The sequence below is a fragment of the Thamnophis elegans genome, chromosome Z (genome assembly GCF_009769535.1).
Source record: "Thamnophis elegans isolate rThaEle1 chromosome Z, rThaEle1.pri, whole genome shotgun sequence".
In the NCBI taxonomy this organism is placed as follows: domain Eukaryota; kingdom Metazoa; phylum Chordata; class Lepidosauria; order Squamata; family Colubridae; genus Thamnophis; species Thamnophis elegans.
Window position 1 is genome coordinate 121,908,565 of NC_045558.1, and position 23,089 is coordinate 121,931,653.

A 23,089-nucleotide genomic window follows, 5' to 3' on the forward strand; every position below is an offset into this window, starting at 1 on the left:
GAAACTGGTTTGAAATGCAGCTACTGACTTTGGCTGCGCACTTAATCAGTCTATCCATCTCAACAGGGTGGTTGTTGAGGGAAAACAGAAGGCGAGACCATTTTACCCAGTTGTGGCACGACAGAGGCCAGTGGAGCTGGTGGCCAGTCTCAGAGAGCGAGGAGGTTAGGGAGGGACATGGGCCAGTCCTGGAGTCTGGGGAAGGCTCTGCTGAGGGCTCTGTGTCGGAGGCAGAGAGGGAGCCAGGGCCGTCTGACAGTTATCAGCTGCTTTCAGAGTCAGACATCAGTGAGGCAGAGAAACAGCTGGAGCCTGTTCCCAGTATGTGCATGCACAGAGTTGCCAGATGGAGAGGACCAGCTTAGGAACAAAGTTCGACTTGGAAGTAAGGCCACAAGTGGAGGGTGAATGGCCCTTCCCATCGGGAATAAAAGAGGAGTGAAAGGGAAAAGGTGTTTGCAGGAGACAATTCGTTCATTCCTGCATTCTTGCCAAATATGCGGCTTCTGAAAGATATTTGTCTGGCTACTCTCCAAGCCTGATAAAGATCAGTAATTGTGAACTATCTTGAAAGACTGTGGGCTGGGACTTTGCTGGAGAGGAATTCACTGTAAATAAATAAAAGGAGTATATTGGGACGAGGACTCAGCTTCTTGCTGCTGGGGAAGCCTAGATCAGAACAATGCACTGCTTTTGAGTTGTACAAAATATGAAGGCAGGATTATCAATTTAATAATGCAATAAAATATAAGCAAGTTTCTCCCCTCACCAGAGAAGCTGTACGAATGGTGGCAAAGTGATCTCGGTTAAGGCAGTAGGCACGTCGTCGGGAAGCTGACGATGACTCTGGGGCCTCCATTTCTGGCTGGTAGGGATCATCATACAGATTGTCATGGCCCTGAAAGAATTAAAATGCCATAGAAGCTATGTCAGCTTTCTAACTTGCTCTGCAAGTTTTCTTTTAAAAGGCAAAACAGAATGTAGAGTCGGCAGATCAAACTGCACTCCTAGGAGTAATTTAGGATTAGCCAGTTTTAAGAAGTGGACGTGTGGAGTAAGCTGTTGTAGAGCACTAGAGAAGAATTCCAAGATTTGGAAGTTTGAAATAATATATCCCTAAGGCAATCTTCCAAGCTTGACACCAATCCAGGCATGGTTTATGGCAGTAATTCTAGAATTCTAAGCAACTGGGGGGTAATCAGATGAAACATCTGTACCATGTTGAGGAAACCTGGGTTGAGGCTTCAACATCAGTTATGTTTCCAGTCTTAAGCATAAAGAAACGATCATGGATAGGACCAGATTAAACATAACAGACTACACATTTGTAATCTAGTTGGGTTTTCCTCCAACTGTTGTTTCCAAAGTATGTAGAAATTTAGCTGCAATCCCAAGAAATGTAGACAGCTAGGGAAGACTAGTCTAGAGAAGAACTGATACCCTCCCCCCACCAAAAAATAAAGCAAAGGAGAATGGAAAAGTGTACCCACCCTGTCTAAGTTACTCAATATAAGGAAGCAAGTAGGATGTACTGATCGACTGGAATCAATTTCGTGATCATTAGCATGCTTCTCTCAAGGTAAAGGATACTCCAAATTCAAAATTGAGCTTCTCCCTTATTTTCTCAGGATTCTCATATCCTTATGGCCGATTTGAAGGAAGGCTTACATTTTCTACCACTTACATTTTCTATCACATGCTAGAAAATATTCCACAATGTTTCCCAACCTTCGCTTTATTCTGACAATTGGCATTGGACTGCTCTGCAGAACCCACACTGAATTCTATACCGGAAGACGGTGGATGACGGAGCTATTGGAGGTGACGGTGTGTGCTCGCCTTCCTGCATCATGGCAATCTCAGCCCCGTCATCATCATCTGAGGCATCGGCCAGGCTGTTCACGCTGCTGCTCTGACTGCTGGCACTAATGGACATACTGGGTACGGAGTGGCTGCTCTCCATGCTATTGATGGTTCCTGTCCGGTGAAGAAACTGCTCTACTTCCTGAAACAGCAAAGAAGGATTAAATGAGAAAGGTGATACTGCAAACAACAGCAGAGAGAGCTGGGGAGAGGAGGGGGAGCGGAGAGAGACAGAGACAGAGACAAAGACTATGTGTGTGTATAGGAAATGATTTCGAGTAAGGATGCTTCCTGCACTGTTACTCTCATGATGGTGAGAGAATTATGTGAGCCAAAGTCCAAGAAAGTCAGGGAGAACTGAATCAGAGAAAGTGGGAAAGCAACAACAAACCTCTTCCTCTTCTGGTGCCTCCGCATTTGGACCATTCTGAGCTTCCTGGAAGAGGATTTTCTTCATCTTGCGGTACTGCAGATTGTCAAGCTCCCTCACTGCATCCTTGGTCCTCTGAATCAGGTCCATAATAACAGTCTGGGGTCGCTCCCTCAAGAGAAAGCGATGCTGTGGAGTCACAGGAAGAACTAGCATGAAACCAAGGAAGCAGGTCTGCAAAAGTTCTGCAAAGTTATCCACCGAGCTCTTAGAATTGTGATCTGAGGAATCCTTTTCCACTATTCTCAAGAGTTGGATAACAACCACTGAGATTTTTTAGGACCTAATAACTATATTCTTTTAACAACAATGAATAATCATTTTCAACTTAACTTGAGTAAACCTAGATTTAACATGTAATGGTTACTCAAGTCCACTTAGGAACAGAAAGTGAGAGAACTCAAATACTTTGGAAGTCAGAATAACTCATTGCTTATCAACACTTAATAAGGAAAAAAGGCCAACTAAAATCAACACTAGGTGTACACTTTCAACACAGAATTCTAAATTCTATGAATCCAGTGGAAGATTCAGTATTTATGCATGGGTCTGTGGGGAATAAATGATGAAGAGTATTATTTATTAGGGTGTTTTCGTAGAAACATCTGAACCAACATTTTTCATATATTACCAGTTCCTGATCCTAACATTTCCCTTAACACATTCTTCTAATTAAATACCTTATCTTTACTTTAACTTCTTCTTTTGATCCCAGATGAGATAAAATGCACTTCCCATCGGCTACAGGCATTGTAGCTGGGGATTTTTTTGGGGGGGGGGAGAGGAATCTTTCCGGAGTGACAATGGTGGGAGATACCTTAAGCAGCACATCAGAGGTTGGACGTCCTGGGGGATCTTCTGCAGGCATGAATCCACAAAATTTCGGAAATATTCAGACCTGAAGAAAACAGGGAAGAAAGTCAGGGATTCATTTGAATCTATAAACCTCTCTTTTTTGCAAGCTTAAAGCCATTTCTGGAGTTTTCCTTACCAGTGACTATATGCAGCAATGGTGAATCATTCTGGGCGATGTGGTATAAGGCACTTCATAGCATTCATGTTAAAGAGGGGTGGTTTGCGCTCCGCTAAAGATACAGGACAATAATGTTAGCAGCAGTATTCGTCGCCCTCTTCCACATCATTCCCCAATTAACTCCAACCTTATAAGGCAAGTGGCTCATTCCATACCAAGCTCAATACAAGTGATGCCAAGAGACCAGACATCCACCTTGCCATCATACTGCCCCTCATCCACTGGCTAGAATCACTTCGGAGCCATCCTAGAAAGAAGCGCACGATAAGCAATCATGCATTTTGACTTAGCAATGGTTCACATTGTTACATAGAGCCGTGAAGATTGTTTGCATCAAAGATGCCTGACCCTGAACATAGACCCTGGACACAAAGTAATTTTCAATATTACTAATTAATCAAAGGGGGGAAATTATTAAACACATGAATGTGTATTATTTATGTATTTATATACATATATTAATTGCCGCCGCCTAGAACAGGTCAAAAATGTAGCTCGTGGAACCCAAAAAATGAGGTGCACCGAGGCAAGCGATAGCCGGCAGTAGTGATAGGCAGTGGCAGCAATCCACACAGGTCTGGAACAGCTGATTGGGGGTATTCAGAGAAGCAGATCCACTGCCAATCAGCTGCTCATACTAAATCAGCTGTGCTGAAACTGACTAGGTTGTTTGCAGTTTGCTGCAAGGAGGGCAAATTGCTGAGACAGACCTTTTTTTTCTTGTTTTCCTCCCCAAAAACTAGGTGCTTCTTATAGTCCAGAGTGTCTTATAGTGCAAAAAATGCAGTATTTCCATTTTCTTAGACCATACTTCTTGAAATGAGATTCTAAAAACATGACCCTTAAAGTTTACCCTTAAGTCCCCCTCCAATACTGGAACACATCTTAAATTACACCCTCCAATCTTTGACCTATAAAAGGAGAAGACTTCTTAATTATTTTTTTTAGAATCAACTGTTGTTCAAACTACACTGGGACTCTTTGCAAAATCCAGGGAACCCAAATGTCTAATTATCAAATTTCTTCTTGTTCAAAGAACTGGGATGTCTCAAATGGATATCTACACTCTCACTACCTCTCCAGCCACACTTCACTCTTCCTAATTACACAAAATCTCAATTCTGCCAGCTTACCAGTATGGGGTGCCAACAAAGGAGTTAGCAGGAGCAATGATAGAAGCTGAGCCAAAGTCCCCCAGTTTCACATTGTCCTGGTTCAGTCAGAAGGATATTCCCAGCTTTCACATCCCTGAAAGGACAGGCACAGTAATTAAAAACTGAACAGAGAAACGGAGAACACAGGGGACAAGTATGGTGAACCAAGATGAAAGGAGTGAGAGTGACAGGAGAAAACAGGAGGATAAAGATTAGAGCAACATTTATATGGACCAGGACAAGAAAGGACAAGGAGAAAGAAATAGGGCTGCATTAGCAAACTTCTATATTGGTAATGGCCTCTAATGTTCAATAGTTTGATAGCAACAAGTGAAAGATTTCTACTATACTTAAAATTAGGCTGCTGAAATTAGGATTTTTTTTTTAGAAGAAAAGTGCATATAATATTGTTCTTCAGTTGAAAACATATAGTTAACCCCTTTTTAGCAGTTTTTTAGCAGTCATTAAGCAAAGTGGAACAGTGACTGCATTTAGTATCAGATTTGGCTTTTGTTTGCTTTACTGACTTGTGCAAGTTGTAAATGTGAGGATTGGTAGTAAAGTTCTTTTTTCATCAATGTGATAACTTCAAACAGTTGCTAAAACAGGTAGACATCAAATGTGGACCACCTGTATTAACTGCAAAATCTGATAAAAAGCAACATGTTTTTAACTATATATCCTTTCCTTAAGTTGTTTGGGATATCAAGGATTTATTATATACAAAGTAGATTTAAAAAATTTGAAGACTGTCCAGTTCTGATAATTAGCTAGACTGCATAACTGCAACATTTGACCAAAGCACAAATTTAAAAAGTAATTTGCCATTCTACCCGCAAATCATATGAAGAGAATAACAGTAAAATGTAGCAAGAAACAGGGTTGTGTCATAGAGATGCATGGAGCCAATTAAAAAACAGAGTAACAGAGTTCATAATGCAGCAACAACTAGATCATACTGTCCAACACTAAATGGGTATTATCAGCAGCAACATCTCTAAGAGTAACACAATATCAAGCTCACCTGTGGATCATATTGTGTGAATGCAGGTAGGCAAGTCCCTGCAGAGCACCATGCGTTATGGCTGCAATCTCTACTTCCTGCAGTGGTTTCTTGTGCACTAGGAAAGAAGGGATGGAGGAAAGAACATTATTTAAAGGTCTCAGAAAAGGCCTGTGGGAAGACGTGTCTCTTCAATTGGTCTTGGACTCACCTTCCAGCAAATCTGAGGCTGAGCCTAGGCAGTATTCCATCACCAGCTAGTGAATTAAGAGGAAATGTTAATTCTGTTTTGTACCTGGAATTTCCAATTCACTTAAGAATATAACAACAACCCCTACTAAATCAGACCATATGCCCACCATTCTACTTGCACCAATGCCATCCAGACACCTCCAAAAACCACATGAATATAAATAGGATACCACCAAAACAATTTTCTCCATGATTTTCAAGAAAGGAGCAGCCACTCTATTGCACTGCAATTCCCTCCCTTAAATTGCATTAAGGTTTCAGGCAGAGAAGCAAGAATCCCAGCCATCATTTGGGCCCTTTTCAAGACTTCCCCTCATCTGAAGCCCAGTTCATCTCCATTTTCACTGCCTATCTTTAAAAGGCTTTCTGTAATATATCACACAATGTCTTAAGAATGATCTGTTCGCTCTCATCTTACCCATGCTGTATGTTCCCGTAAGTAGCAGCCTTTGTATTCAATTGTGTTTGGGTGGCGTAGCTTTTGCAAAATTTCACCTCCTTGATAATGTCCTGCCATTTCTGGAAAACACAAGAGAGAGCCTGAGCTCCAATAGACTTCGAGTAAAGGAAAGAATATTACAAGAAGGCTAGAAAATTTGGAAAGCAGAAGTGGATTACCTAGGCCAGGAAGAGGCTAGAAGCTAATGGTCAACACAACTGTGTTAAAGTTTAAAGAAGACCCCTCATTAGACTGCTTCCCACTGTAGGACATCTTCTTAATAGCCACCACTTCATTGTTGCGTATGTCTCGAGCCTGAGAAAATAATAAGAGTAAATCAAAGAATATGATGAAAATAATTACCAACATTCACAGACAGTCAACTTCAGAGAGGAACTTGGTTCCTATACCTGGAAAAAATACAGTTCAGGAGGAGTAAATTTCACATCGCATGGTGAATCGCACATTCTTACAGCAGAGATGCCCACGAGGCCAGAAATACTTGGGACTGGTGAGTACCCAATCCATTTAAAGTTACAACTTCTCTACTAATCAGACCAGTTCACTTCTGATCATGGCCAATCAGATTCTCCCTGAGAAAGCAATCAACAAGATGTGGAAAAAGTTCATCCTGCTATTGCTCTTCAACATCTAATATTCAGTGGCAGGGCCTCCTGATGGGATGGGACCCAGAAGCAAAACTGGTTCTACTACAAGCAAGGCCGATCGGAAAGAGTTGTGTTAAATGAGCTTGGCAAGGCTTGAGCATGAGCATTAACACTCCTTTGGCACTCACAAAGTAGACAGCTCCAAAACTGCCATGACCAATCTCCCGCAGGTCAACAAAGAGCTTCTCAGGGTCATCCTTGAAGAACAGCTCAGCCACTTCAGGGTCCTTCAAACTGCCAGCCCGGGCATTAGACGGCATGGTGGCCGTGGGTGAGGCTGGACTTCACTGTTGCTGTTCTCCTAAAGTGGGAAACAAATATTAGCAAACAGGACCAGCTGGGTATCAATAAGGTAATTTATTCTTATTGGGCTTATTTATAATGTAATTCAATGACATCTGATGCTGCCATCTTGTTGAAGCAAAGCAATCCTGAGATCCTTGCTAGAAGAAGGGTAAAATATACGAAAATTATACTCCCATTTGAAGAAGTGGTTTCAAGATCGCATGCAATCCCGACAAAGCTCAGAAAGCCTTTTAAAAAGGAATCTCTAAGCACTCACTCCTATTCACAGAAACAAGATAATCAATAAGAGCTGTTTATAGCGTGAATGCCATCAATACCAAATGGAGACGGATCTTGCCGTGATACAGAAGGTAGAATAGATTTCGCTTGTTTAAATTGGGCTTCTGCTATTTATGTGACAGCATTCAACCAGTAATTGTTAGGATACTGAAGTACCAATATAAGCTTTACTTATCTCTTACATTCCCCACTTTTCTAGCTCAAGCTCAAAATAGATTTGTGCTTTATCCTTTCTACGGAAATCCAGGGATTTTTGGTAAAAATATATTACTTTCCACAGATGCAAAAATCAGATTTGCCCTTAATTTTTGGCCACTAAAATAATCTCCATTGTTACTTTAATGACAGGAGTACATTTTCTCTCTCTCGAAAAGCATCTCATGTTTCAGTCTTGTATGTCCCACCTTTATATTGCAATGCATACAGATTTCCATGCAGGTAACAATATTCTCACCTACTCAGTTTACCAGATTTGTTATTTGCATTAATTTCTGCACTATCTTTATTGAGTTGAAGAAAATGATATGGTTCTCTATTTTTAAAAATGCACAAGCCTTTGGAGGGCTTGCTAAATATTTCAGTTTTATTTTCAACTGAATGTTATGTTAACTGAGTCAGCTCAATACTATCATGTCTTTTTGTCCACTATAAGTATTCTGCCGCTCCTCTTAAGCAACCCCTCCTTGTGTAAAATGAAGAAGTTGGTTATAAGGGATTAAAAGGAATTAGAGCAGTAGTTCTCAACCTTCCTAATGCCGCGACCCTTTAATACAGTTTCTCATGTTGTGATGACCCCCAACCATAAAATTATTTTCATTGCTACTCTCTATAACTGTACTTTTGCTACTGTTATGAATCGTAATGTAAATATCTGATATGCAGGATGTATTTTTATTGTTATAATTGAACATAATTAAAACATACTGATTAATAAAAAAACAATATGTAATTATATATTGAGAAATATTTATTTCTAATTACAATAAATGAAATTTTGTCTTGAAGCATGGTGTAGCTTTGGTTTTCTTGCCTAAGTGTTAAGAGTTTATCTTACTTCTACTCCCCTCTTCTTTGGGGCAGCCCCTCAGTTATTGGAAGACTGCTATCATATCACCCTTAAGTCCTTCTTTTTATTCAACCAGACATACCCAGTTCCTGCAACTGTTCTTCATGTATGAGCTTCCAGTCCCCTAATCCTCTTGGTTGCTCTTCTTTGCACTTTTTCTAGACTAGAGTCTCCACATCTTGTTTGCTCCTAAATTTTGGGTCTGAAAAGAACCACATCCTGGAGGCTGGACAACCTCAGCTGCTATACAATCATACATACACACACAGAGGCACACAGTGGCTTTATTCCCACAGCCTCCTTAACTAAGTTGCCTGCAGTTGCATTCACAAACTTGCTTACCCTGCCTGGATGGATCTTCAACCTGGTGTGGGGTTGTTTGTAGGAGTGTTCTTAACCTTGATGGTGATGGTAAGCTTAACCTTAATTTATTGGGCAAATGTTGTGCATTATTTATTTTTAATTTTTATTTTTTTAAAAAAAGTTTATTTTATTTTCAAGTTCATTCACAAATATACACTCTTATAATTACTATTAATTATATCATTATCATTAATCATTATTTTCTTACAAATAAATAGAATACAGTTTTGGGGTCACTTTCTTGCTACCCCATTTTATTTTGCAACAACCTTGCTCCTTCTATCTTCTCTACCTCCCTTCTCTGCTCCTTCTTTCCTTCCTCCCTCCTTCTTCTTCTCTCTTTCCTCCCCTCCTCTTCTTCTTCTCCCTCTTCCCCTCCCTCCTACTCTTAATTCCCCTCCCTTACTTCCTCTGCTTTACCCTTCTTCCTTTCCCTACTCATCTTTCCTCCTTTCCGTTATTGCCCTTGCTTATTTACTTTCTCTGATGGGTTCTCAGGTGGCATTGAGGAAACCCAACTTTATATTTTCATACATGTCATTTTCTCTGTTATATTTTATTCCTAATAATAATTCCACTTGTATCATTTTTTTAAGTTGTTTACTTGCATTGTATTTTTTCCCCTTGTGCAAGGTTTAATGGTACTTTTAGTAAGGCAGGTTTCATTGTGTGAATGGGGCCAATTCAGGCTCCTGAGCTTGGCTCTTGATGACAGGTCTGGTTGTGGATTTAGATATAGTTAAAAGTATCCGGCAGCAGCATACAAAACATAGTCACGCGGACACATAGTTACAGCCTGGAGTAGGACCGAAGCCCATTCCTCCCTCGCAGGAACACTTTCCCGCTATTACGAAGTCTCAGGCTAATTGTATGAGGTGTGCACGCGCACCTATGTTTTTTACGGCGTGGAGCTGTGGCAATGTGCTGCACGGCCGGCAATGACTCCGGAGCCCATTCGCTGGGAATTTCAAGGAACGTGAGGTGGAGTCTAAAGTTTAGAGTTCCGCTGGTCTTGGCGACCCCTATGAACAGTTGTTCGACCCCAAAAGGGGCTGCGACCCACAGGTTGAGAACCGCTGAATTAGAGGAACATAGACCCAGGGATTTCTAGATCCTTGAAAAAATGGTACTGGGTTTGTTATTTGTTAGCTGGGAAGCAGACAATTTAGTCCTTTACAGAGAATGTACTGAGTATGGAAGTTTGTTATTTATGTATAACCCTAATACAAGTACATCAATCCCTTCATTATTGCACAATGTCACCCAGGTCTTAACTTTTATGAACATCATATGAATGCACATAAAATATTACATACTATGAAGCAGATACCAAGAATCTAATGATCAGAGAAAAAAGTATGTAACTCATGAATAAGCAGATATACATGTCCCAGGATATTGCAAGGATCCTTTTGGGGTCGGATCACCTGGATCAGAGGTTTAGTCTTCTGAGATTTTGGACTCGTGCTGGAGACCATCCTCAGGGAACTTCTCTCTAATGGAATGTCTATAATATTACTCATCTAACATTTTGTTCCCTGAGGGTGACTGCCAGCACGAGTCTGTAAGCTCAGAATACTAAATCTCTGATCCCTTGACTGGACCCAGATTGGATCCTGCAAATGTGTAATGCTTCGGAACATTGGGCACAGCTGTTAGCAGATGATATCCCCCATATAAAAAAAAATCTCATTTTGTGTAAATGTTCTTTTGAAAAGAGTAATTTCTCTGTATTCAGTCCCCATCTTCCGTCTATAGCAAAATTTCTCCAACATGATTCCTGCCATGATTCCAGGTGCACTGGACTACAATTTCCACCCAACATCACCAAAACGTCTTGGTGAAATTTAGAAATTTATAGATTAATCCCTTTGGTAGACACATTCTGACTAAAAGCTATTTACACAACATTTTTAAAGTGAGCCCTTTAAAGGTTAAAGATATACATTTAAAAATGAATATTTTGAGCCTGTGAAACAAAGTGGAATAAATGTTAAATATACAAGAATATTTAGTCTAATCACAAACAGACTATCTCTTTTGTTCTCAATCCAATGGTGGAGAACTTAAGATTCCCAAAATGTCCAGCCGAAGCCTGGCAGAGATTCATGAGCAAGAAAACTTGCTTGCCAGCAGCTGACATTAGTAACAAGGATTGCAGTTGCAACCTTGAATGTCACAGAATTGGTATCTCTCCTGTCTAGTTCAGTCAAAATATCTTCATGAGTATCTTTGACTGCATTCCCCCCCTCCATTAAGGATGGTCCGATCACAATTCAGAATCCCATATTTTAATCTTAATCCATTTAATCCATAAATTCTGGAAAATATCAGCTCCTCTCTTCCTTATTTGCTCCTCAGAAAAATCCATAGAAGTTAATCTGCAGCACAAGTTTCAGGATCCAAAGTTCCCCAGAAACCAGCTTGTTGCACCCTTCACTGTACAGTGCAGCCTCAGAACAGGAATACCCAATAAACTTTACAAGTAACAAAGGTCTCTTTTCATTACCAGAATAAATTGTCTTATAGGTTGCCTATCCCTACACTCCTGCTATGACTGTCAAATGCATGAAGCACCATGGTTTCAACGCAGATAAAATGTTCGACAGATCTGGCCTGTAGAAATAGGTTTACTGTGCTGGAAAGCATAGCCACCTAGATAGGAGGTTTCTCACACCAGCCTTCTTCCCCTTGACTGGGTTGCAACTGAGGTGAGCTGAAAAATAAGAGCCACAGCCTTGCTGCAACTTTAAACTTTGAAACAACTACACAGGGTCCCTCCTGTTCACTCTCTGGAATGGGCAGTGGTTGGACTGACTCCAGGGGGCTGAAATGAAAAATAAGGAAATCAACAGTTTGCAGGCGGGTTATGTCGGTCAGAGGAAATCCTTGCATTGTTCAGTTGCTTCCCTGGGAACAATCTAAAGAAAAAAGGCAAAGTGTAAGGCTAGCCTTGGCAGTGATACTACTGGCAAGAAAGCATCTGGAAGGATTCCTGTTGCGGTGGTTGCTGCCTGGATGTACCAAAGTGGCCAAAATTTAAGGCCACAATTTAAGTTTCAAATTAGGGATATAAGGGGAGGGAGGCATGTAATAGGAAATCATCTGGAGTTCACTTTTAGAACAGCAACTTCACAGTGTATGTGTCCTACCAAAGGAACTCACGAACTGATTAATCTCTTAAACATGAACTTGCTTTTTGGCAGGCGACAAACAGAGAACATTTCACCCATTTATTTTAAATGGAGGATAAAAGGTAGCTTGCATGTAAGTCATAAATCCTAAAAAAAAAATGGTTTTTTTAAATTAAAAAACACACCACTTTGAACTGAATCATTTTATCAGCTGCATTGAAATACTACATTTCCAAGAATTCAGTGACAGAATAATTGAATATACTTAACTTGAAAACAATTTACATTTAAAAGCATAATACACACTGTAACTAAACAAAAAATACTGTCTAATTTATTTTATTTCACATATACTGTAGGGTGGAACTAAAAGCCACATCGACAAGAGGAAGAACCTTCTCTTCAGATGAAGTTACTCACAAAGCTACGCATGCTGTTTTTAAAGCATATATGTTGGCTCACGTGTTTCATCTATTTATAGTGTAGCAGTAAAGGCAAAGATTTTGGTGAACTAGGCACCCATCCTCTGCTGCTCGTCCTGCTGCTCCGAAAAGCCAAATGGCCAATTTTAGGGAGCCTCTCAACCTCCCTGAGTCTGGAGGATTCCTCTGCTCCCTGAGGCCAGTCAGGCAACGATCTTCCCCTTGTGGGGTTAGCCAACTCACAGCACAGGAGACAATGATAGACTGCCTATTTATTCACTCCCAGTAATTTAGAATTTGAGTTATCCAATTAATCTAATTTTAAAGTTGTTACCAAAAGATTGAGAAATTAATTCAGAAGTGGAGCCAAGGAAAATACTTCTTCTCTTAGACTGGACTGAGTTAACCTGGGCCAAGGAAGAGGAGACTCATAGGCGTAGCTTCTGAATTATTGACTCAGTTTCTCGACCAATCAGGCCATGAGAATACCCATTCCTGAGCCATCCTGCTGGATCCATGCAGCATGAAGCTGCTGCAGGAGCCCACCTGATGTTTCAGGCTCTGATATCAACAATATTTTGATGATACACAGCTATCATTGTGACCCCAGGTAGTCTTGTCCCAATATCTTGGAGGTTTTGAAGCTCTAGATGGGATAGAATAGGTTTAAATTGAACTCTAGGAATACAGAGCTACTGTTTGTACATTGGGATTTGTCTATTTTTATTTATTAAATTTACATGCTGCCCACCTCACTCTCTGCATCCCTCTAGCCCCTTGTTTTGTCTCTGGATGAGTTTGACCTTCCTATGAAGGAGCAGGTTTGTGACTTGGGGGCCTCCTGGACTTGTGACTCCTGCTGGATCAGTGGTCAGAAATTGTGCTGAGTGGGACTTTCCCCAGCTTTGGCTTCCAAGCCTATTGCAACCTTACTTGGGATGGGAGGACCTGACTAGAGTGTGTCTACTAACCCATCATCACCTGGTTAGGTTACTGCAAGGTATGGCCACATTCCAGGTACAATTTAAGTACTGGTTTTATCTATAAACCCATAAATGGTTTTCCACCACTTTTACCTACACAACCATCTCTCTGCACCAGGTCACTTTGTGTCAAGAGAAGAATTTGGTTGTGTGCATCTCCCTCCCCATTTAAAAAAACAATAATCCCCAAACACAGTTTTTCTATCAGGCTGGCCTTCTGGAATGGCATTTGGTTGGTGATGTATTATCTCCAACATTATTTGCCCTCTGGAAAAAGTTGAAAACAGAGCTTTTCTTGGAGGGCTTTTGAGGCCAGATATTGTATTGTTTGAAGATTTACACAATTTTATTTAGATTATTGTGTTTGTTATTGTAAGCCACTGATAAGTCTTTTTAGGATTGCAGCACAATAGAAAGCTGATGAATAAATAAATGGTTGGGTAAGATTCTCACAGAGTAGATAGACTATATACGAAATTAGCTTTTAGGTAAAGAAATGGACTCTCAAAGCTTTCCAATGTCAGAAATTTAAAGAATTGCCTACTGTAGGAACTGACACTCCTTAAGTATCTGGGTAATAAAGAGCATGTTTCTCAATCTGGCTAAAGAATTCTGGGATCTGAAGTCCACATTTTGTAAGTCCCGTTTCAAGAGGCAACTGGACTTTTCTGATTTTCCTTTGAAGAGGTTTCGCTTCTTGCATGAGAAGCAAAACATCTTCAAAGAAAAATCAGAAAGTCCTTTGGCCTCTTGAAAAAAACACCTTTAGGACAACTATAACCGGGATGATTGAGAATCTCCATAGACACATACTGTAAAGTTGAGAAATACTGGTAAAGAGGATCTCAACATTTGTGGCTGGAAATTGTGACATACATGATGATAGGATAAAGAAGTCCATTTGTGCAAGACAAAAAAACGAAAGTGTACTGTATACTAATCTACATTTGTATTGGCTCCATCTCTTTCCACACTCCACGAGAAGAGTTTCTTTGTTTCTAGGTAATACAATTTGTGAACAGGAAATACCAGTAGCCTCTCAGTGACTATCATATGCATAAAGACCTCTTAATTGTTCTAGGTTTATTCTGCTCACTTTGAAAATGTTAGTCTTTGGTCACTAAAACAGGATAAAATGGGAGAATAGGTGGAAATCCTAGGAGAAATTGAGTGGAGAATAAGTGACCATGTTCTGTTGTGTAAAAGCTAGAGCTGACCATGTCAGAGATGGAGAAATGAATGAAGAATCACTTAAATCAAAGAAGGAAGAAGCAGACTCACAAACATCTGTTGCTTGATGTTGGTTTCTGTAATATAACTATGCAATAGCACCAGGGCAGTTGCATTCTTTAAAGACAAAATCAGGAAACTAATAAGAGTTCTAAAAAACCATCAACACTTACTTTGCTTGCCGTCTTCAAAAGTTATCTACAAGCAGTCCTCAATTTATGACAACTGGGACTGGGACTTCTGTTGCTAAGCAGTGTGCTATCACACCTGATTTAATGATATTTTTTGCAGCAGTTTTAAGCAAATTTCTCCTCTCCCATTGACTTTGTCAGAAACCAGCTGGGAAGGTGGAAAATGGTGATCCAGTGAATGATTACAGGACGCTGCAATGGAGGTAAATGTGAGGTGTGGCCAATTGCTCAGATTGCAGTTACATGACTGCAAGGACACTGCAATGGTCGTAAGTGTGAGGACCAGTTGAAAGTCTTTTTTTCAGTGCCAGCATAAACTTCAAATAGCTGCTAAATGAATGATCACAAGTCGAGGACCACCTGTATTGTTCTTTGTATACTGGTCACCAATATGATGATTGTTTAAAAAACCGATTAAAAAACCTGGGTTGTAATGATCTTAAGACTCATCCAATGTAATGGTACCGGACAGATCTTTCTTATAATAGATGTCACCTATCCCTGATTATAATGTGACACACAGGGTTAAGCTGTTGAATCAATTAAAAGAAATACTGGCATTTTTACCCAGACCCTTCATACCCTTTCAAATTTAAATAAAATTTAAGTATTCATTGTGAGATTTCTAAATACTCTTGGTAATGAAGAATAACAGTTGAACTTCAAAAAGGCTGCCCATTCATTGCTTTCATGTTTTGGTACCCTGCCTATTTTGGTGCTTTCTTGCAAGCTTTCCATTGGAACTACAAAAGTTAAAAAGCTCTTGCTTTCAAACTTATTTTTTTAAAAGCACATTTTTATTCATAGCTCTCAGATATAAACTCTACCTTTTTGCTATCATGGAACTCAAGGTAAAGACATCTAGCATGTTTAGGCAATGGGCCACCAGGGGCTTCTGAGGTTCAGACCTATTTTAGAAACAGGATGCATCAAATGCTTGAGATTGTGCCTTGGGACAGAAAAATCCAATGAAGCATGTGTTAGATGTTACTACTGTACCTGTCTTCTGCTCACCTACAACATTATTCTCTACATAATTATTCAAATGTGATTTCCAAGAGGTTCAGTAGCAGACACAAGATTGTACCCCAGGTGTCCCTTCCCCCAATTACCCCGCACTAGGTTTTTTTTTTCTGTTAAAGGTTTAAAGAGCTTTTATGCCAAAGACGGCCACCTCCCCCCCACCCTCCTTCACTTACTGTATATTATTAAGACTTTCTGAATTGGAAGAAAGTGCTTACTGAGGCACCTGTGGTAACTCAGGAGCAACCCCTAGGGGTTGTATTCTACTACAACAGCATGTGATAAAAATAATGCTTTGGGAACACACTGCAGTCATTTTCAGAGATTTTGCTGCAGCCATAAGAAAAGTATATTAAGAAAGGATAGGTGAGATTCTTCCAATTCTAATAAATGCCCTAACTACTGTTTTATTCCATTAGCAAGGAAACTAGCTTTTTGCATAAACTGCTCCATTTCTTAAATGTAGCACTGTGAGAAATTGGAAATGGAAAATGTGCTGCAGTCATGAGATGGATAATATAGAACCTCACCAAAACAGGAATTAAAGTGTAAAAAATTAAGAGAAGCGTTGGATATTCTGGAAGGCACTTCCACTTTTCACTTACATCTGAAAAGGAACTTAATAAAGGAGGAAAGATCTAATAGCTCTGTCAATGGGTGAAGTTTCCATAGCTGTTTTTTCCAGACATTACAAAGCATGTAATTTATTTATCCAGGTGTCAAATCTGATTCTAAAATTTGCAATATCTAAATAAAGAAATCCATCTTATTAAAGATGTTTTGTATTTGTCAGCTTACAGCGCGCCATGGAAGCTGTGCAAAACTGAGGTGAACCCAGTCACAACACACCAAGCATTTCTTCTCTTTGAAATTTCAACTTCTGCTACCCAGAAGGGTGATGAGCTTTCTTCTCAGGCACAAACTATCATTTGGCTCAAAAATAATTTTCTAGATTTGTTTTTCTTAATGTGAAAATCCAGAGGAAATTCTCTGCCACAAGGTATCATTTTAAAAAAAAAGACTTTACAATCTATTTTTTTTATGAAATAGTATCCCATTCATAGAAATTAGAATTACGAGCTAGTTAACCAGAAATCTGATAGTATAAGTTGTCCATCTCTTTGTTTGGATCCACCTACCAGGGGTGGAGATAAATAAACCAGGAAACCATATTAGTAATCTACTCTTTCCTTGAATCCAAAATCCCTGGTTTGAAATACTTTCAACAAGCAAGAATCTTAAAGACAACAATAAATCTTCACTTAAAATTCTAGCTTCTCAAGAGCTCAATAATCTAAAAATTCTAATTGAGACAAAACGCTAATTAAAACATGGCCATTTCCTGTTATTTAGCCATTTCTATTAGCATGGTGAACTAATCATTCGCACTTGGGCATAAATGTACCAATATATTTATTTGATCCCAATATGACAAAATTCTGTCTAAAGGAATATAAGATAAAAAATATCTCCAGGGAAACAACGGTTGTGGGCTGCTGATAAAACAAAAATTATTACATTAAAAAACAAGGTAAGTCAGTAACTTTGAGGAATTTATTTTCAAAGGTGCACAAAATTCACAACAAATAGCTAACCATGGGTTAGAGGCGAGTGGACAAGAAATCTGAACAGATTCCAGCAGTCAGCAGACTTATAAATTGTATGTTTCTTTCTAGACAATCAACGCTGTCATTAAAATAAATGTAAGCAACACTGGCACAAGTTTTACATAGCTTGCAAAAAGTTACTCATTTTGACAAGAACATGATATACAAAATCATCCCTAAAATAAGACATTTAAAATGAATTTTTTGGGTGTTATCTCAGGAGACAAAACTGTCATACCTGGCTTTCTTTCCAATCTTTAATGTAAGCACCATTCCCCACACCATGCAACTCTCTGGAGCAAAAAAAACCCCAAAACTCTAGATCTCTCCAGGGTCAAGGAATATATCCATAAAAGGAAGCCCTAAAACATAATGCTTTCACCAATGATGCTTGATAAAATAGTGGCTAGTCAGAATATGTGTAGAATTATACACAAAGCCTAGATAACTGAACAAGTCCCATTTCAGTTAGTAAAGGATACCAACAGTTATCTTACTAAGACAGTGAAGATGATTTTGGAAAAAGTAATTGCTTTTTCATATCCTGTTACACTATCTCTAAACAGCATTTTATTGCTCTAATGCTTCATATATGGAAGACAGAATTAAACGTTAAACAATTTTTAAAAATTAAAATGGAAACCAACGAAAGCTATGTACCTAAATAATGACTATATGAATGAATGTGAAGTTGGATTTCTGTGCCCATGGGCCCGGCTTTCTTTTGTAAATATTATTACTATTATTAATACACCTCTATTTGCTAAATAATTTGGGACTGGGAAAGGTAAATTTATACATTAAGCCCAACTTCTCTTCATAATTAAGCTAGCTTTAAAAAAAATAGCAGTATGAATATGTCCATCATCATTCAGAAAGAGCAAAATTTAATGGTTTAAGGAACGCAATAGGGTCCTTCCCATTCTTACATGCCTCACTGATACTAGCTTCCCAAATTCTGTCATTATAGGAGTATCTAAGGGCATATAATAGCTCTGGTACATTAAAACCAGTACAGGAGTTAAGGCCTCTGAGTCTAGTCCAAGGTGGAAAAAGTCTAAGGGACTAGACAGATGATTTCTTAGTTTCCCTGATCCTGAGGTTCTAAAGGAAAGAAAATCTGAGAGCATGAGGAACCCTAGTGGGATTTTAAGGGAGGGCTGGCTATACATGGAGGACCTGGGATGAAAAACTGGATCCTTTTTCCCCCGCAGGAAGATGTTAGGCCCAAACCTCTAGCTCTGGAAAACAGAACTCTTCGTCTCTTGCCTAGGCAAAGCCTTCGAAGAAGAGGGGGAAAAAACATGAAGAGGAAACAGAATATTTTCCCAACCAAGACAATACAATTTCTGACTTATTTGGAAGGATAATGATAGGAGAAAGAAGATAAGAGCAACAGAAAGAAAATCAGATTGTTTTACTTAACTGGTGCAATACAATCTCTTTTGTTCTCTAAATATTTCCTTCTCTTCCCATTGCCCAGCCATCCCATCTAACAAAAACACCCTTCTCCCCCTCCCCCCCACTCTTCCCTTATCTGCGTGCTTAGGTCTCACCTGTAAGTCTCCGCAGCTGCCTAGATATTCTTCCCCTTGCGGCTCCAGCTCCAAGATATTGGGGGGTGGGGAGAGTACCCCCAACTACCTCCCTCTTTTCCCTACTCCCTCCAATCAAGGAAGAGGGTTTAGAGGGACCTGTCAGTAGCTTCCCTGGAAAAGGAAGGCCTCTGGGTGGGAAACATAGGGTACCTACAACAGCCCCCCTCCGAGCCTCTCCTTCCCTCCCTCTTGTTTGGGTAGGGAAAAATTGCCCTGCAGAAGGGAAGACATGCAAGTTGGCTGGGTAACCGGGGAACGCGAGGGAGGTAGTAGCCCTGTAGAAGGATGCAACAAGAGTCTAGGGCCCTTCTTAAATGGCTGCAATTCAGGGGTAGGGAGAAAAATCCGAAATTAGAAGGAAGGAAGGGGTGGGAGTGGGTGGGTGGAGGAAAAAGAAGACAATCGCCCAGCAGCTCGCTTTGCCAGAGACCAAGGGATGGGCTGCGAGGGGAAGGCGGCATGGGCTTCATAGGATGCTGCAGTCTCTTCCAGCTGTTGGCGGCTGCCCACAGATGTTTACAGAGGAGGTATAAGGGGAGCCTACAGATAACGGGCGAGGAGGATTGCAAGACTCTGCAAAAGGGGATTGACGGGGGTCTTGAAGGGAAGCCGGGGGGAGGGGGAACAAAAAGGAATGAGAGGTCAGGTGGGCGGGGGTGGAGTGGTCCCTGTAAAAGGCAGATATCCTTTCAGATCCAGGGAATTGGGGGTGGAAGCGGGGAAAGGGAGGGCGTCTCTACAGGGGAGGGTGCTGTGGGGGTGGGGGGCCTGACTCTATCCGGCCCCCCTCCCCTCTCTCTTGCCTCTTCGGGTTCCTCCGTCTGCTCCCTCCCTCTCACTCACTCCAGTTGTCCCCAAATCCAAGATGGCGCCCAAGGCAGGAGCAAGACCGGAACCAAGGCAGAGAAAACGTCAGGCGCATGCGTCCAGGGAAGGTGGGGTCGCCGAAGAAAGCGCACAGGCGCGATGCGTCAGGGGCGGGAGCCCGTGAAAACTCGCATGCGCCGAAACCGGGAATAAGCTATAAGAACATTGTGCCGAACCTTAAACCAGCCTTGTTCGTAAAACGTTTTGGTGGGGCAACTGTGCGCATGCGCCCCGCTCGGGTCATTCTTGAGAAAAAGGTGAGTAGCGCGAACTGAGGAGGGAGGAGCGTGCCGTCAGCAATTGTAGGACGGCATTACTGAATGGAACGTAACGCACGCGTAGTTAAAAGAGGAAAAGAAAAAAAAACCGGCTTCATTGGATTGTCTGAGCGTTAATGGGCGGGAACACGCTTATACTGACAATATGTAAAGCGAGGGGAGGGATCTTGAAACTTGCCCTAAGAATGGGATTGGACGAGAAACATCAGGAAGGGCAAATGCATACAAGATCGACATTTTGGTTGGCTGGAGGGAGGGAGGGGGGAAATAACGGCCCTTCAATGAAAGAAGTCAAATTGGGACGCCCGCGTGCCCTCATATGCTTTGATTGGAGCAGTATGGGAAGGCGTGGGATTGATTGGTAGGGCGAGGTAAGTTAAAGGGCGGAGCTTCCATTGCTCAGCTGTTACTGGGGCACGATTTAGAAAGATGTTGGTTGGCGCGCGCGCAGAGAATTGGCGGGGACGCCGGGCGAGGTGGGGCAATGACAGCTGTTCAAAAAGGGAAAATAAAGGGCGCGCTGGGCGACAGTTAAACCGTCACTGCAGGGGGCTTGGGTGCATGCGCACCCTGGGAGCTGTCGGGCAGAGGGCGGAGCTCGAGCCTCCCTGTCAGGGCAGTCGCAATTTCTTCTAGTCTTCTCAGTGCCCTTATTCCCCTCACCTCATGTGCAGTTTTAACACCTTTGATGCCGGCGAGATTCAGGCCCGTGCCGGACGGCCTTTTCCTTTCTTGTCAACACGAGGGAGCTGAAGTTAGGCCACTCGCTCTTCTTGAGGCGTAAATATCAAATTCTAAGCAGCTGACGAAAAGGCGGTAGAAAATGCTAACAACCGTACATGGGTTAGATGATGGAAAGCCACAAGTTTTGAAAGAAGTGCGTCACCCTCCCCCTCCCCCCCCACCGAATCACATGAATTGGCCTAGCTAACACCGCCGAGGCCGGACTGCAGCTGCCGACCTGGGATTGTTTATCCCGATGACGTCGTTGACCCGGATTGGCTGGGCTATTGCGAGTGTTTCGCGTCCAGCCCGCCTTCCGTGAGGAAAAGGGAGTTCTTTGGTTAGGTTGCGCTTGGGGAATGTCAAGGTAGCGCCCGAGATCTTACACGTGGCTTTCGGAGGGAAAGAGGCGAAGGAACAAGAGAGCTCGGAATGTCGGTCAAAAGTGGCTGCAAGTTCTGACATGAAACTGAGAGGGTGTGGGAGGAGAAGAGCAACGCGGAGAGCAAATGATAGAACTTAGTTAAAATAATTACAACAGATTGCTTAAAAGTATTAGGGAAGTATACTGCAGCTTGAAGTACTAGGTAGTATAATTGAGAAAGGCAAGAAGGAACAAATGAGATTTCAAGAAGACTGGACTGCCATCTGTCAGAAATTGTGTAGGGCAGGGTCTCCTGCTTGGGCTGGGAATTGGATTAGATGACCTACAAGATCCCTTTTGTCTCTGTTATCCGGTTAAAACTGGGGCCTGGGAAACAATTCTGAGAAAAGTAAGGCTGGGCACCATAGATGGGAAACAAACTGCAACAGCATGACAAATTAAGATACAATATTAATACTGTAAGTTAGGTGTATTTTTAACCTTTGCAATTTTTGCTGTTATTCCAGCAATGCTCATGGGGCAGCTGTAAGCATGTGCAGTTGTAGCTAGATTTAGTATATTAAATGAGTACAGGTAGTCCTCAACTTACCACTACAATTGAGCCCAACATTTATGTTGGTGAGAAATTAGTTAAGTGAGATTTTGCTGCATTTTAAAAAATTCCTTGCCACATCTGTTAATGAATCACTCCAGTTGTTAACTCACTAACATGGTTGTTAAGTGAATCTGGCTTCCCCAGTCTTTCCTTGTTAGAAGGTTGTAAAAGATGATCACATGACCCCAAGACGCTGCAACTGTCATAAATATGAACCAGTTGCCAAGCATCCAAATATAAATCATATGACCCTGGAGATGCTTTAATGATCATAAGTGAAATTTATCATGTCATTTTTTTCAGTGTTGTAACTTTAAATGGTCACTAAAACTATTGTAACTCAAGTACTACCTGTAGTCAAGGGGTTTTTTTGCTGCAAGTTTTTAATTCAGCCAAACGCATCATGGATTATGTAGAAGCAGCTACTCAGACATAAAGGATGATCCTTTTACAGGTGGTCCTTGACTTAATGACCCAAATTGGGACCTCATAACTGATTGTTAAATGAATGGTTATAAATTGAGGACTACCGGTAATAATTTAGTATACAAGTATTTACCTGTTGATCTCATTGAAAGCAAGAAGTTACTCAAGTGTATCAAATATTTACACTGGATGATTTTACCTATCCTTGAAAAATGCATTAAAACTGGAAATTTATGTGCTTTTTGGGAAAAATTGTATAGATAGAAAGGGTGGCATAGAAATATTTATATTTATTTAAGTTAGCATTTGCCTTATGTACTGTTCTTGAATAATGTGAGTTGGCAGTAGTTGAGATACAGATAGTTTTTGAATTATAGTAGTAATTGGACAGAAATTTCCATTGCTAAGCAATGCAGTTGTTAAGTAAAACATCAGACTGCATCATTTAGTAATGGCACTCTGTTGCCATCATTAATCAAATATCACCTGTCATTAGGTGAAGACTCCCCAATGAAAGCCATTCCTGGCTTTGTCTCTCCCGACCCTGAACCTTGGTAAAGTAAGGAACTGCCTCTTAACTCTAGCCACTCACCCTCTTCTGCCCTTTTGATTGACCTGCACAGCAGCATTCCTCGATGGCTGTGCTAGTTGCACTAGGGTTGAAGTAGATATCTGGGGTCTTAAGCAGAGCTGGTAGTCACCACACCTGGGCCTTAAGCATGTGAGGCAGCTGTTGGCTGTGCCAGGCCATCTTCCCAAGGAAAGTTTTTG

At 41.0% G+C, this 23,089-nt stretch overlaps 1 protein-coding gene across 1 annotated transcript in view; it reads right to left on the minus strand.

The window, feature by feature from the left end:
• Window positions 1-19,951, minus strand: part of TAOK2 (TAO kinase 2) — a 48,273-nt gene extending 28,322 nt beyond the window's left edge. The window contains 19 exon segments of the mRNA XM_032237073.1: window positions 770-898; window positions 1,791-1,832; window positions 1,835-2,005; window positions 2,255-2,422; window positions 3,111-3,136; window positions 3,139-3,191; window positions 3,285-3,294; window positions 3,297-3,339; window positions 3,341-3,378; window positions 3,482-3,573; window positions 4,460-4,530; window positions 4,532-4,574; window positions 5,505-5,601; window positions 5,695-5,740; window positions 6,154-6,221; window positions 6,224-6,254; window positions 6,394-6,489; window positions 6,971-7,143; window positions 19,003-19,951. Of these exon segments, the coding sequence (XP_032092964.1) occupies window positions 770-898; window positions 1,791-1,832; window positions 1,835-2,005; window positions 2,255-2,422; window positions 3,111-3,136; window positions 3,139-3,191; window positions 3,285-3,294; window positions 3,297-3,339; window positions 3,341-3,378; window positions 3,482-3,573; window positions 4,460-4,530; window positions 4,532-4,574; window positions 5,505-5,601; window positions 5,695-5,740; window positions 6,154-6,221; window positions 6,224-6,254; window positions 6,394-6,489; window positions 6,971-7,102 (1,356 nt within the window). The 5' untranslated portion in view covers window positions 7,103-7,143; window positions 19,003-19,951.
• Window positions 19,952-23,089: the final 3,138 nt, after the last annotated feature.